General features: G+C 39.8%; 2 protein-coding genes across 2 annotated transcripts in view; both read right to left on the bottom strand.

Moving 5' to 3' along the window:
• LOC308687874 (von Willebrand factor A domain-containing protein 7-like) overlaps positions 1 to 7,544 on the bottom strand; it is a gene marked incomplete at its 5' end in the record, with an annotated part of 18,117 nt that extends 10,573 nt beyond the window's left edge. Inside the window, one exon of the mRNA XM_081360701.1 lies at positions 7,496 to 7,544. Within this exon, the coding sequence (XP_081216827.1) occupies positions 7,496 to 7,544 (49 nt within the window). The remainder of the gene's footprint in view (positions 1 to 7,495) is intronic.
• A 6,577-nt stretch (positions 7,545 to 14,121) lies between these two features.
• LOC308687873 (putative inhibitor of apoptosis) lies at positions 14,122 to 15,051 on the bottom strand (the record flags this gene model as incomplete). Its single annotated transcript, XM_081360700.1, has 1 exon — positions 14,122 to 15,051. One exon carries the CDS (start codon positions 15,049 to 15,051, stop codon positions 14,122 to 14,124), a length of 930 nt encoding a protein of 309 aa, XP_081216826.1.
• Between the last annotated feature and the right edge of the window lie 631 nt (positions 15,052 to 15,682).

Genomic DNA, 15,682 nt, shown 5'->3' with positions numbered 1-15,682 from the left:
GACGAATGTGAGAGGGAGATTACTCGCGACTGCCGGCAGATTTGAAATAATAGGGCCACCGTAGGAGTTAAAATGCCTTTGGAATGGGAGGCGCTAGAAAGTAATATTTAGTTGGTAGTCATATACAATTTCACCGCTAGATGGGAGTAAATCCTACACAGTGTAGCTTTAAGAGAGAAGTGAGCGGAATTAAGTTAAAAATATTACAAAATGTTTATATATAGGCCCATATTATATATTTATATTATTTATATTATCCATCCATCCATCCATTTTCTACCGCTTATCCGGGGCCGGGTCGCGGGGGCAGCAGTCTAAGCATGGATGCCCAGACTTCCCTCTCCCTCGACACTTCCTCCAGCTCTTCCGGGGGGACACCGAGGCGTTCCCAGGCCAGCCGGGAGACATAGTCTCTCCAGCGTGTCCTAGGTCTTCCCCGGGGTCTCCTCCCGGTGGGACATGCCCGGAACGCCTTCCCAGGAAGGCGTCCAGGAGGCATCCGGAAAAGATGCCCGAGCCACCTCAACTGACCCCTCTCGATGTGGAGGAGCAGCGGCTCTACTCTGAGCTCCTCCCGAGTGACCGAGCTTCTCACCCTATCTCTAAGGGAGCGCCCAGCCACCCTGCGGAGAAAGCTCATTTCGGCCGCTTGTATCCGGGATCTTGTCCTTTCGGTCATGACCCAAAGCTCATGACCATAGGTGAGAGTAGGAACGTAGATTGACCGGTAAATCGAGAGCTTCGCCTTGCGGCTCAGCTCCTTCTTCACCACGACAGACCGGTACAGCGACCGCATTACTGCAGAAGCTGCACCGATCCGTCTGTCAATCTCCCGTTCCATCCTTCCCTCACTCGTGAACAAGACCCCGAGATACTTGAACTCCTCCACTTGAGGCAGGAACTCTCCACCAACCTGAAGCGGGCAAGCCACCCTTTTCCGACTGAGGACCATGGCCTCGGATTTGGAGGTGCTGATTCTCATCCCGGCCGCTTCACACTCGGCTGCAAACCGTCCCAGCGCATGCTGGAGGTCCTGGTTTGATGAGGCCAACACGACCACATCATCCGCAAAGAGCAGAGATGAAATCGTGTGGTCCCCAAACCTGACCCCCTCCGGCCCCTGGCTGCGCCTAGAAATTCTGTCCATAAAAATTATGAACAGAACCGGTGACAAAGGGCAGCCCTGCCGGAGTCCAACACGCACCGGGAACAAGTCTGACTTACTGCTGGCAATCCGAACCAAGCTCCTGCTCCGGTCGTACAGGGACCGGATAGCCCTTAGCAAAGGGCCCCGGACCCCATACTCCCGGAGCACCCTCCACAGGCTGCCGCGAGGGACACAGTCGAATGCCTTCTCCAAATCCACAAAGCACATGTGGATTGGTTGGGCAAACTCCCATGAACCCTCCAGCACCCTGTAGAGGGTATAGAGCTGATCCAGTGTTCCACGACCGGGACGAAAACCACACTGTTCCTCCTGAATCCGAGGTTCTACTATCGGCCGGATTCTCCTCTCCAGTACCCTGGCATAGACTTTCCCAGGGAGGCTGAGAAGTGTGATCCCCCTATAGTTGGAGCACACCCTCCGATCCCCCTTCCTGAAAAGAGGGACCACCACCCCGGTCTGCCAGTCCAAAGGTACTGTCCCCGACCGCCACGCGATGTTGCAGAGGCGTGTCAGCCAAGACAGCCCCACAACATCCAGAGACTTGAGGTACTCAGGGCGGATCTCATCCACCCCCGGTGCCTTGCCACCGAGGAGTTTCTTGACTACCTCGGTGACTTCAGCCCGGGTGATGGACGAGTCCGCCTCCGAGCCCCCAGCCTCTGCTTCCTCAATGGAAGACGTGACGGCGGGATTGATGGCGGGATTGAGGAGATCCTCGAAGTATTCCTTCCACCGTCCGGTGATATCCCCAGTCGAGGTCAACAGCTGCCCACCTCCACTGTAAACAGCATTGGTAGGGCACTGCTTCCCCCTCCTGAGGCGCCGGACGGTTTGCCAGAATCTCTTCGAGGCCGACCGATAGTCCTTCTCCATGGCCTCACCGAACTCCTCCCAGGCCCGAGTTTTTGCCTCCACAACCACCCGGGCTGCAGTCCGCTTGGCCCGTCGGTACCCATCAGCTGCCTCAGGAGTCCCACAAGCCAGCCAGGCCCGGTAGGACTCCTTCTTCAGCTTGACGGCATCCTTTACTTCCGGTGTCCACCACCGGGTTCGGGGATTGCCGCCTCGACAGGCACCGGAGACCTTACGGCCACAGCTCCGAGTGGCTGCGTTGACAATGGAGGTGGAGAACATGGTCCACTCGGACTCAATATCTCCAGACTCCCTCGGGATCTGGTCGAAGCTCTGCCGGAGGTGGGAATTGAAGATCTCTCTGACAGGGGATTCGGCCAAGCGTTCCCAACAGACCCTCACAGTACGTTTGGGTCTGCCGAGTCTGTCCAGCTTCCTCCCCCGCCATCGGATCCAACTCACCACCAGGTGGTGATCAGTTGACAGCTCCGCCCCTCTCTTCACCCGAGTGTCCAAGACATACGGCCGGAGGTCGGATGAAACGACTACAAAGTCGATCATCGACCTCCGGCCTAGGGTGTCCTGGTGCCATGTGCACTGATGGACACCCTTATGCTTGAACATGGTGTTCGTTATGGACAAGCTGTAACTAGCACAGAAGTCCAATAACAGAACACCACTCGGGTTCAGATCAGGGGGGCCGTTCCTCCCAATCACGCCCCTCCAGGTGTCACTGTCGCTGCCCACGTGGGCGTTGAAGTCGCCCAGTAGAACGATGGAGTCCCCAGTCGGAGCACTTTCCAGCACCCCTCCCAGAGACTCCAAGAAGGCCGGGTACTCTGCACTGCCATTCGGCCCGTAAGCACAAACGACAGTGAGAGACCTATCCCCGACCCGAAGGCGCAGGGAACGACCCTCTCGTTCACCGGGGTGAACTCCAACACATGGCGGCTGAGCTGGGGGGCTATAAGCAAACCCACACCAGCCCGCCGCCTCTCACCATGGGCAACTCCAGAGTGGTGAAGAGTCCATCCTCTCTCGAGGAGTGTGGTTCCAGAGCCCAAGCCGTGCGTAGAGGTGATCCCAACTATCTCTAGTCGGAATCTCTGAACCTCACGCACAACCTCAGGCTCCTTCCCCGCCAGAGAGGTGACATTCCATGTCCCTAGAGCTAGATTCCGCGTCCAGGGATCGGGTTGTCTAGGCCCCCGCCTTCGACTGCCGCCCGATCCACTTTGCACCGGCCCCTTACGGTCCCTCCTGCAGGTGGTGGGTCCACGGGAGGGTGGCCCCACGTCGCTCCTTCGGGCTGAGCCCGGCCGGACCCCATGGGGGGAGGCCCGACCACCAGGCGCTCGCATACGAGCCCCAACCCCGGGCCTGGCTCCAGGGTGGGGCCCCGGCTGCGCCATACCGGGCGACGTCACGGTCCTCATTTTTTTTGTCATCATAAGGGGTTTTTGAACCGCTCTTAGTCTGACCCGTCGTCTAGGACCTGTTTGCCTTGGGAGACCCTACCAGGGGCATATAGCCCCAGACAACATAGCTCCTAGGGTCATTCGGGTACTCAAACCCCTCCACCACGGTAAGCTGGCAGTTCAAGGAGAGGTTCAATATTTATATTATATATTATTCAATTATTTATGATGGATATATTACCTATGCTAAGGCAATGTATCCATCATAAATAATAGAATAGAAAATAGAATAGAAAAGAATGTATATAATAGACCTTATTTCTTACCTTCTACATTCAAGGTACCTTAAATCCGTCTCGGTTCCTCCTGTCTGTCCCTTGATAATGGATCCTTGTTAGGCTCTGATGACATACATATGCATTATGTCTTATCTCACAGTGTACAGAAGTTGTCATGCAATCAGACCTCAGCAAATGATTAACCATGATGGAGGTTAACCAATATAACCAATTATATTATTAAGACATGGCTGCCTTTAAAATATTGTATCACATCACACACATAAAAAGTATAAATCATACCTATGATAGCCTTCATTAAATATAAAATCCCCCAAAAATGTAAACATCTACAGCAGTAATAAAACTAACCTGATGCTTACTGTTGAGTGAGGCTCCAATCCATAAAAAACACCTTTGATCATTCACATAAAAACTTACATTGCTTAAATTTTAAAATTTGCTTTATGACTTTACCAGTAAAGAGTTTATTATCATCTTTGGAAACAATATTAAAATTCCACAATAGGACCACACCTGTTCTCGCACATTGAGATCCCAGAAACTTCAGGAAGTTCTTCAGTAAATAAAATTATTGACCGTATGGCATTACAGGCTCAATGAATGACCCTTATGCAATAATTATGTACTAAATTATTGTGACTAGTTAATAATCTCATCAATATTTATTATTGTATTATTCACTTACTTTTATTTAAAGGTACATTTTCCCTCATTAAAAAAAAAAAAGTTTTACACATAAACAAACTGTACTTTTGGAAAATATTGAAAATAATTGTATGGAACAAATTAATCATGACTAGCTTATTTATAAAGTGGCACCAGTTACTTTTTTTTTTAGGTGTCAATATAATAGCAACTTTTCACACTAATATCCTTTTGTGGATGCACTTCATACTTGAAGTTCCTTAACTGAATATTGACTTTTAGTCATTTAAAAAAATGAAATCTTAAGGTGCAATTTACAATGTTCAATTAGGTTGTCAAAAAACCTGAATCATTTCACTTTCAAAAGATGTATTACATGGTTTTTGATCCACACAGGTCTCTCACAGGTCCTTTTCTTTCAGTTTTCAACATGTCAGTCATTATTCAATTATAAAATGTCAGTAAATATGTTTGTCATGTTTTGCTGGTCAGTAAACGCTACGACAGAGAATTAAAAATATATATTGTTAGTAGTAATTATGAGGTACATTGTGTCAAAATGATTTACGACTTTGACCTTTGACAGGTTGAACTTCCGGTGACCTTTATGATTGATGGGTGAACTTCCTGGTATGAGTTCATGGGATTAACCTATTGACCCTGCTAGCCTATCGATCATGTTATTTGACAGTTAGTTTTGAACTATGACCTAGCTAGGACTAAATCATAATTTTGACGGGTAGTTTTGTCCTATATTAACAGAACAGATGTTTTTGCCGGTTGTTTGAACTTTGTCCCAGTTATATGTGTGTGCGTGTGTGGTTATATGGCTTGTGCCTGCCCCCCCCCCCCCCCCCCCTCCCTTTACATTCCTGAGCAACGTATATAAATGGGATCAGTTATTTCATATATGTGACATTCAGTTATTTCACATTTATATATAAAACATTCTATAATTGATATAATCTAAAACAATTAAAGGTTGAAAAACATTTAGTTATTTCACATTCATATGTAAAACATCCTTTATATAATTTATATAATATAAATGATATAGTAATTATCATGCTAAAGTTCTTTTTAAAAGTGTATAATATAAAATATATAATCTAAAGCGATTTAACTAAGGTTGAAAAACATTCTTTAAAAGAATATAAAATAAAAAGCTTACTAAAACCAATTGTTTTAGTTTTAGATGAATAAAATCATCTTACCTTATTTTAGAAAGTTGAAGTATACCATTGATGTCCACAAAAAATGCAATGTATGAATGGATTCAAAATTGTTTTACACAACTGAATTCACTTAGTCATTCCTGAATGACCTCACACTCTCAAAACATAAGGAGCGCGCTTCTAATGTATGTGTGTCAAAAAGTAAAACACACGTGTCTGTGTGTGTGTGTCTATGCGCGCCCCCCTATTCCTGTGAGCTCTGACATCTGAAACACGGTGAAGTCTATATCAGACTAACAAGTTGAAAACATGCCTTTAAAAGTATAATATAAATATCTTATTGATCCAATTATTTTAGTTTTAGATGAATAAAAGAATATAAAATAAAAAAGCTTGCTAAAAATAAAAATCATCTTACATGTTAGAGGTAAAGTATACCACGGATGTCCATAAAAATGCAATGTATGAAACGGAGTCGCAGGTCCCTCCTGCCTTCACATTCCTGAACAGTATATATAAATGGGGTCAGTTATTTCATATATGTCACATTCAGTTATTTCACATTCATATGTAAAACATTCTGTTCTTTTTAAAAGTATATAAATGTTTATAAAAATAATATACAATAATATCTCACTAAAATAATTAAAGTTGAAAAAAGATTCTATCCTTTAAAAGTGTTTAAATGAAATCTTGCAAATTAAACTAAAGTTGAAAAACATACTGTTCTTTAAAAGCATTTAAAAAGGCTTACTAAAACCAATTGTTTTAGTTTTAGATGAATAAAATCATCTTACCTTATTTTAGAAAGTTGAAGTATACCATTGATGTCCACAAAAAATGCAATGTATGAATGGATTCAAAATTGTTTTACACAACTGAATTCACTTAGTCATTCCTGAATGACCTCACACTCTCAAAACATAAGGAGCGCGCTTCTAGTGTGTCAAAAAGTAAAACACACGTGTCTGTGTGTGTGTGTCTGCGCGCCCCCCTATTCCTGTGAGCTCTGACATCTGAAACACGGTGAAGTCTATATCAGACTAACAAGTTGAAAACATGCCTTTAAAAGTATAATATAAATATCTTATTGATCCAATTATTTTAGTTTTAGATGAATAAAAGAATATAAAATAAAAAAGCTTGCTAAAAATAAAAATCATCTTACATGTTAGAGGTAAAGTATACCACGGATGTCCATAAAAATGCAATGTATGAAACGGAGTCGCAGGTCCCTCCTGCCTTCACATTCCTGAACAGTATATATAAATGGGGTCAGTTATTTCATATATGTCACATTCAGTTATTTCACATTCATATGTAAAACATTCTGTTCTTTTTAAAAGTATATAAATGTTTATAAAAATAATATACAATAATATCTCACTAAAATAATTAAAGTTGAAAAAAGATTCTATCCTTTAAAAGTGTTTAAATGAAATCTTGCAAATTAAACTAAAGTTGAAAAACATACTGTTCTTTAAAAGCATTTAAAAAGGCTTACTAAAACCAATTGTTTTAGTTTTAGATAAAAATTACATAAAACATTCTATCCTTTATATTCTATCATTTATATAATATAAATGATATAATCTAAAACAATTAAACTAAGGTTGAAAAACATTCTATCCTTTAAAAGTATATAATGAAATGCTTATACAATATATCTTACTAAAAATAAAAATCATCTTACATGTTAGAGAGAGTTAAAGTATGTCCTACCATGGATGTCCACAAAAATGCAATGTATGAATGGGTTCAAAATTGTTTTACACAACTGAATTCATCTAGTCATTCCTGAATGACCTCACACTGTCTCAAAACATAGCGCGTCTAATGTATGTGTGTCAAAAAGTAAAGGAGCCGTGCGCGTTTCTGTGTGTGTGTGTGTGTGTGCATGTGTTAAACATAAATCACAGAGTGGTTCTCTCTCACACCAGCGTCTCTGACTCAGAGGGTTGTATTCAGTGATGGGATGAGACATTTTGAATGCTGTGTTGGGGCTAAATTGATTTCAAAGTTTAAATGATATCTTTTTAAAAAATATTTGTTTCATAACATATAGATGTCCATACATCCTATGAATGAGATTGCAGTTGTAATAGAAAAGACTTTCTTCCTTCGCATTCCTGAGCACGGTGAAAGTGATAATAATGTTTTAAATTTCACAAAAATAATATAAAATAAATACCTTGCTAGAAATCTACTGAAATGCTTGTAAAAAGAATAAAATTCATCTCACATGTTTAGAGAGTTACGACTCTTGAATTTATGTGTTCAAGAAGCTGTTGAGAGCTATAAATCACAGAGTGGTTCTCTCTCACACCAGCGTCTCTGACTCCTAGGGTTTATTCAGCGATCAGAATGAGACATTGTGTTAGGGCTACATTTATTTCAAAGTTTAAATGATATCTTTATAAAATGTTTTTAAATTAAATTCAATACATTATTAAAAGTCTTAATAAAAAAGTCTCTCAAACAGAGGCCCTCGCTCGTGTCTGTCAGCAGGCCGACGGGGGCGCGCGTGTGTCTGTGTGTCTATGCTGCATTCTGACATCCCCTCCTTCCATTTCCAGAGGTAACAGTGACACTGTGAAGTCTATCTCACACTAACTAAAGTTAAAAAACATTCTGTTCTTTATAAGTATATAAAAAATATCTGCTGAAACCAATTGTTTTAGATAAACAAAAGTAATAAAATCCATCTTACATAAAACATTATATTCTTTATATTCTATCCTTTTATATAATTTATATAATATAAATTATATAATCTAAAATAATATAATACAAAATAACAGAGTGGTTCTCTCTCTCATTTAAAAGTATAACCTTAAAAAGTTTGCATTAGATATTTTAAAAGATTGATTAAATTAAATCTTTAAAGTTTCAATACATACTCATCTTCTATTTATCTGTACTTATGTATGATATAAATTATTTTTTTGCTTAACGGTGACCTAAAGTATAATTGTTATTAAACAATGTCTGTTCAAAAACTGTACTTGGTCGTCTTAAATCTCATTTATATGAAAAAGATTCAATCAGCATTTGTCCATCTGGGGGTTTCAATTTTTATGGTGGGAGGCTTTCCATAGCTATCCCGCACACCTAAACACGACCATCACAGAAAACTACATTTTCAAAATGAAATAAATAATTTAATAAAATGTAAACAAAGTTTTAGCTAAATAAAAACACCTTACATTTCCAGAGAGGCGAAGTAGTTCTTTATGCAATGATAAAAACGATCCAAAAAAGCAAATAGTTTAAGTTGTCATAAACATATCAGCCCCAGACCCTTCAGAGATAAACTACAGTGTGACCTGAAGCTTCAGGATATAGGGCAACAAACCAGATGAGTCTCGGCGAACAATGTCGCAGTAAGTCTAGTCTGCGTTTCAGAGCATACTACATCCATAGTTTTGTTACGATGCAGAGCAGGAAGCAAGAAGCAGGATCCAAGTGCAACGGTGTTTTTATTAAATAAACTAGAACTTAGACATAAACTCAGACTTCAGAACAGAACAAAGAACATGCAACCTCACAACATCAATAACTCACAATGACTGAACTAACACACAGGGCTTAAATACACAGACAACCAAGCTAAACAAGATAACAAGGGGGTGTGGTAAATAAGAAACACCTGGGAAGACTAATCAACATAACAGGAGACAGCTAAACATTCAAAGACAGGGGAACACATGACAGACAAGAACAAGACACAAAACCCACACCGTGACAAGTTTACACTAATTTCATTTAAAAGCATAACCTTAAAAGTTTAAATCAAATCTTTAAAGTTTTATTAAAATCATATCTTCTTAGAAGATTTATGTATTATTGTTACTAAGCAGCGTCTGTCCAAAAACTTTAGATTGTTACATACAACATACAACATGAAACATGTTGTCAAAGTTTGTCACAATGTTTTTTAAGAAATCCTAGGACTTTACATTGCTCTTATTTAGACAAAGTTGTATCATTTGGAAAATCACCACACAATTTGAGAGATGCAATGTGTGATAAGTAAAAATCACACATCGTCTTAATTCAAAGTATAAGTATAAGATAATTTTTACTCATATCTCCCGAACTAGGGTGAAACCCTTTACTGAGAATATACCACCGGCCATCTACTCAAAATACATGTAGAAGTTTCAAATGTTAGCATTTGTTGATGGTGGCCGTATGAACAGACTTTGGAGGGGAGCTATAGCAGGAAGCATGCCCTTTGACCTCCTCGATTTTGCAGGCCTTTTTGTTAAAGATTTAAAAAGATTCCCATCTAGCGGTGAAATTCTATTTTGCATTTAAACGAATAGTGCTCTCTAGCGGTTCTCCCATCTAATCGCTTTTTCAACTTTGGTAAATGTGTCAAGAATCTATGACAACATGTCTTCCGATAGCGCTTCATCGAGTTTAATTGTACATGTTCTACCGTTATGATGTACTTGTTACATGTTCTACCGTACATGTTCTACCGTTCTATATAATGATTAACCAAGCTTGTCATTTAGACCGTACCTTTGACTTACCCGTCGAGAAGAAAGCAGGCAACTTCCCTTTCAAAGTCTTTCTCCTTCATTAGCTCTTTCCACCTGGGAAAAGCTATCCCGATATTTATTTACATACCGATAAATAAAATTTGAATTTAATTAAAACTTCTCCTGTGGCTCGGCATAACTATGATCCAGCATTATATTGTACCGTGCAGTGCAGCCTTTCAAATGTGCCGCGGGAAATATCAACGTCTCCCATATGGTCTAGCGGTTAGGATTCCTGGTTTTCATTCAGGCTGCCCGGGTTCGACTCCCGGTATGGGAAGACAATTTTTTACATTGCCAACAAAATTTAAGTTATTCAAGTTCATCAATGATCATTTTTAGTTATTCACAGTCTTAGGGGCCTACACGAACTGCAGAAACAAGCAGTTTCTTGAAGATTCGGTACTGAATCATTTTCACAAATACAATTATATTGAATTCAGAAAATTTCACTATGGAATACTTTATCTATCATCATTTCAATTTAGTACGTCATCATTTCAACTTTTCATCTCATTATCATGACGCATAGTCATAATTTAAATTTTTTATGTCAGAATTACAATTTTTGTCAATTACGCCTTTTTAATGTTTTAAAGTCATAATTTGGTTGTTGACTATAGTAGTGTTGCACCTGCATGTCCACTAACTCGCTTGTGAGAGTCAGAGTGTGTAAAGTAAACTCTCATTAGTGTTAGTAGAGTATTAGTGGACTGGTAGGGTTAGAATAAGTAATATTAGAATAAAATATATGTTGGGGAGCATCACAATAAAGAGTTAGCAGATATTAAGCACATATTAAAATTAACATTTTTCAACCGAGCGAATCTGCGCATGAGAGGCCTTCTTCAACTTTTTAATTCAGAATTACAATGACGCCTTTTTAATGTAATACTTAAAACGTTTTTTAAGTCATAATTTGGTTGTTGACTATAGTAGTGTTGATGATGAAACGTGCTAGTGCTTTTTGTACCTCTCTGGTATTATAGTGTTTCAAGATGGCGGACCAACACGGAAGCCTCCTTGGACTTACCCGCCCCATGTAAATAAAAGATAAGAAATGATCTTTCTTAAAATCAGATCATTGGCACAGATCATTTTACACCCATGAGGACATATTTATGAATAAAGACAATGATTTTAGCTAATAAAATACCATTTTTTCAATCTACACATGAGAGACCTTCAGAAGTCAGAACTTCAGGGGTCAACGGTTTAGGCCCGTTGGCGAAAACACTGCGGGCCCTATCTTGCACCCAGCGCAATTGACTTTGTACACCGACGCATGTATCATTCCTATTTTGCACCCGCGCAAAGCGCGTTTTTTCCTCCACAGAAGCACGTCGCTAAACTAGGGAATGAACTTGCGCTCCCTGGGCGGTTCAGCGCAAAAAAGGAGGCGTGTTCCAGCGCAAACGTTCCTTCATGCTATTTTGCAGGTTTAGAAAACAGTTGCGCCACTAACCAGGAAAAAATGGTTTAAAGTCAGTGGCGCATTGCGCATGTTATTCATATGCTATTTTAAGGGCGCATGCTTGGCCATAATCAATGTAGCGTGTGCACAACGCGCATACAATTTGATTCTCTCATCTACACAGAAGCAGCAGTTTTCATTTTTGCAAATCATACATTATTACGATAGATAGATAGATAGATAGATAGATAGATAATTTATTATAAAAGCATACATCTAGCTTACACATTTCCTACCCAAATTATCATACGCCTTTTTAACCGAAGTTAATTTGGGTGGGTTTCTCCATCCCCAACGTCCCTGACGAGAGCGTTGCTCTCCTCGGCTGTGAACCGCTCCTCGCGTGCGTCTGGCAAACCCGCCGTTATAATAGGAATCCGCTTTAGAACAAGCGCGCCTGCTCTTAAAGGGAATGTGAGATGACGCTCTGATTGGTTTATTTCACGTTACGCCCAAACCACACCTATGAATAATGAAGCTCTTCAGACCAACCCATTTTAGATTTGCGCCTGGCGCAAGAGTCATTTATCCCGCCGGGAAAATAGCAACAGCGCCAAGACCCGCCCACAAAGTTACTTGCGCTTTGCGCGTTGACATTTGCGTTTCAGATCGTTAAAATAGGGCCCAGCATGTGTAAGGTAGTTTTCCTGATTTTCACCCAAAATCAAATACTGTATGACACTTTTCAAAGTTAGAATAACCTGTTGTGTTCTGACACAAGGCCATTAACCGGTTCTTTTTGTTTTATAAATGTATTTTTTGCTTATTTCTAAATATCAACCTGATAAATATGAATACACGATTAAACAAGATAATTTTTAAGAAAAAACATTTTTAAGAAAAATACAACTAAACCATGATAATGTTTAGTTTAGATGTTGATGATTAAGTTTCAGGCGTAGTGCAACCAGATTTCTCTAACATCTCACTCACGACGAACAACGTTGTAAATAAACATTTTCAAACTGTAATTTAACCATATTTTATTGATTATGGTGATTTAAAGTTTTTGTTATTAACTAATACCTTTATCTTTTAACTAACATCTGACCCCAAATAAACAGATAATGGAATGTTCACAATCTACATTGTTAGATATTCTCCTAATTATGTAAGTAGTTGTGCTTAAATCTTTGGGAGTATTTTGTCACACCGTAGTGATACAAAGTTCCACACTTTGGTAAAACCTGCAGGTAAAATTCCACAAAAGTAAATTCTAATTCTTCATCATCATGAGCCATTTAAAACAAATACAGAAAAGCCACTATAGTGATCCGTTTTGAATGTCTGTCATTGACATCTTGTTTCTTTTTGTACAGTTTGCAAAAAGTACATAGAGCGTGGTCAAACATGTTAGGAATGTATCCTATACATTATAGGTCCTTCTACACGATAGGCCTTTAACCGGTTCTTTTTTGTTTTATAAAAAAAAAGAAAACAAAAAATATGACTAAAAAAAATGACTAAATCTTTCTGCGATGTCTACGAAACATCGACGTGAAAGATGAGTATGGCTGTTTTTCTGTTACCTATTACGCTTTAAACGCGTCTAACTATTACACAGTTAAGCTAATGAATTACGGTTGATACGTGGTATTTTTATGTGAATTGATTCATTTTTTTTATTCCGTCCACACTTTGACACCAGAGTTTTATGATCTTCTTTTTATTCTGCATAATGCCGAAATGTTTTAACATATCGTCAATTTCAATGGTTAGATAAATCATCTAACTATCTAACAGTCATCGGTCAGATTCTTGTTTATATTGAACATTGTTATAGAACCGTTTTTCAATATTATTGAAAATAATTGTTAAATAAAAGCGCTAGTGTTCTCGGCCTCATCAAAGTTCACACAGTTTTCACCATACCGACTCTGAAACAAGACTTTTGTTTAAAAGATTTTGTTTGCATTTCTTCTGAAACACCCTGTTTTAAAATTGTTTAACATCGCCAGCGTAACACTTACCGTACTGCCGGTTGTGATGTTTTTGTATGGCGTTTTCTTTATCTCTTTATCTCTTTATCTCTTTATATATCTCTTTGTTCATACACGACGGTATTCGCATGAATTGGCTTGATTTGTATCTTGATTTGAGTCTTGATTTGATACGAGAGACATTTATTAGATTATTATACCATAAATAGCGCTAAAATGTATATTTTAATATTTTAATTATATCTCTGGTTCTATGTTTTTAAAGACAAGGACGCCTCTTTCTATAAGCGACCCTCAAAATCTGTGCATACAACAAAATTACTTTTGTTTGAAGAAAAACTCAGCGGGTGCTTGATCACTATTGAATCTATTAAACACCCCTGAATTCGGTAATGATATCACATTTTAATTTCAACTAACTTCAAATAACATCATGTTGGTCAAATTAACTTAAAAATGAAATACATCCTAACTACTTTCTAAATGTTTGTAAATCCAAAAATGTTGTCACTGGATCAAGTGAAAATAATAAACTTCTCCTTTGTTTTTATGCATCAAGTTAAATGTAAATTTGCAAATCCAAATGATAGGAAAACTTTATGATAGGAAAGTACGGACGGCGCCTTTGACCAATCCTCTACATATCGGGCACTTGCTCAGAGAAGGCGCACATTCTTTGCACACAACTAGGTGACCACAGGGGATGAAGACAATGTTCACTTCCTTATCCATGCAAACTTTGCATGTGCGCTCCTCTTGAAGTCTTCTTAACTGTTCCTCCATAGGCAAGTCTGAAAGATCTTGACTCGGGGATGCAGCTTCATTTGTCTGGGCCGTCAGGCCACACTCAAATTCCATCTCTAAAGCAGACTTCACCACAGGATTGTTCTCTTGTTCTCTCACAAATTCTCTCGATTCGCTGTCTCCATTAGTCAATAGCCGCTCAAATAGTCTTGGAAATCTTGCTTGAATCTGATGAACAAACTCTTGGCCCTTTTCTTGCAGCAGGTATTCACATCTTGTAAACCACTTGGCATGTTCTACCCATGGATCATCACCAGACTCCCAACATCTGAGTCCACCATCGCAAGAAAAGCACTTCACGTCATCATTACGACCAACATAGTAAAAACCAGCCTTAGCCAATTGGTCTGGTCGAACAGTTATTCTTGAGGGCCAGTAGACAAATGTGAGTGACCTTTCTTCACACCGTTGCATTGCCGATACATTGAAAAGGCTAGATAAAGGTACATTATCTGCAAGGTCACCTCGAACGAAGCGGCAGTTGGGGTAATGCCTCTGGTGTTCTGATACTGCACGATCTCCCGGTTCCCAGTTGCTAAGCTGGCCTCCACAACTGAAACAAGCCACTCTGTCGCTCTGGCCAAGATAGTAGAAACCAGCTTTGGCAAGCTCGGCCGGACTTACTGGTGCAAGAGTCCAATTCTGAAAGGTGTCAAGGCGTTCCTGTTCCCGACGCATGCCAGGATTGTGACAAGCCGGAGGTTGCTGGTGAGACATATCCATGTTTAAGTAAACTCCTCCGTTTGGCCTGAAACGGATGTCGCAGGGGCGGAAAACTCTCATAAAAATGACATAAAAATGGGACCACAGGGCGTGTCCACTCAAGCCCTTCTCTCTGCCGGACATCCCATGACTAGTCGTCAAACAGATAGAAGGTCTACGTAGGGGGTATGTGCTTCCTCCCTCTATGATGAATTTTGATGAATTCGAATTTCAACACCATAAAATGTCCTTTCTTCTGTACACGGCGGGCAAATTAGTTGTATCATTTGATATGATACAACTGTATTGCCGCCTCGGGAATACGGTAATGCAGAAAACAAATATTCAAATATTCTAAATCATGTATACTATTTTATGAGCTCAGACATTTTTTTACCAGAATTTTATTTCAACATTATACTTTCATACATTGAAGAAGAAATTTGAGTGAAAGACATTTACAGATGGTCTAACCAGAATAGAAAATCTCTGCAGGCTATCATGTTTTGCTCCAGGGTATAGTTGACCAGACTTTCAACTAATTCCCCAACGTCAGTTTTTGCATTTTTTGACACCAGTGACACACAGAGATCCGTAACAAATGTCCATATAGCGAGTATTTCAATGATTTCGAATTTGTCACAACATTCAC

The sequence above is a fragment of the Scardinius erythrophthalmus genome (assembly GCF_964197995.2).
Source record: "Scardinius erythrophthalmus genome assembly, chromosome: 3".
Classification (NCBI taxonomy): Eukaryota; Metazoa; Chordata; class Actinopteri; order Cypriniformes; family Leuciscidae; genus Scardinius; species Scardinius erythrophthalmus.
Note: the sequence above shows the minus strand (reverse complement) of the source record. Positions and strands in the feature narration are given on the sequence as shown.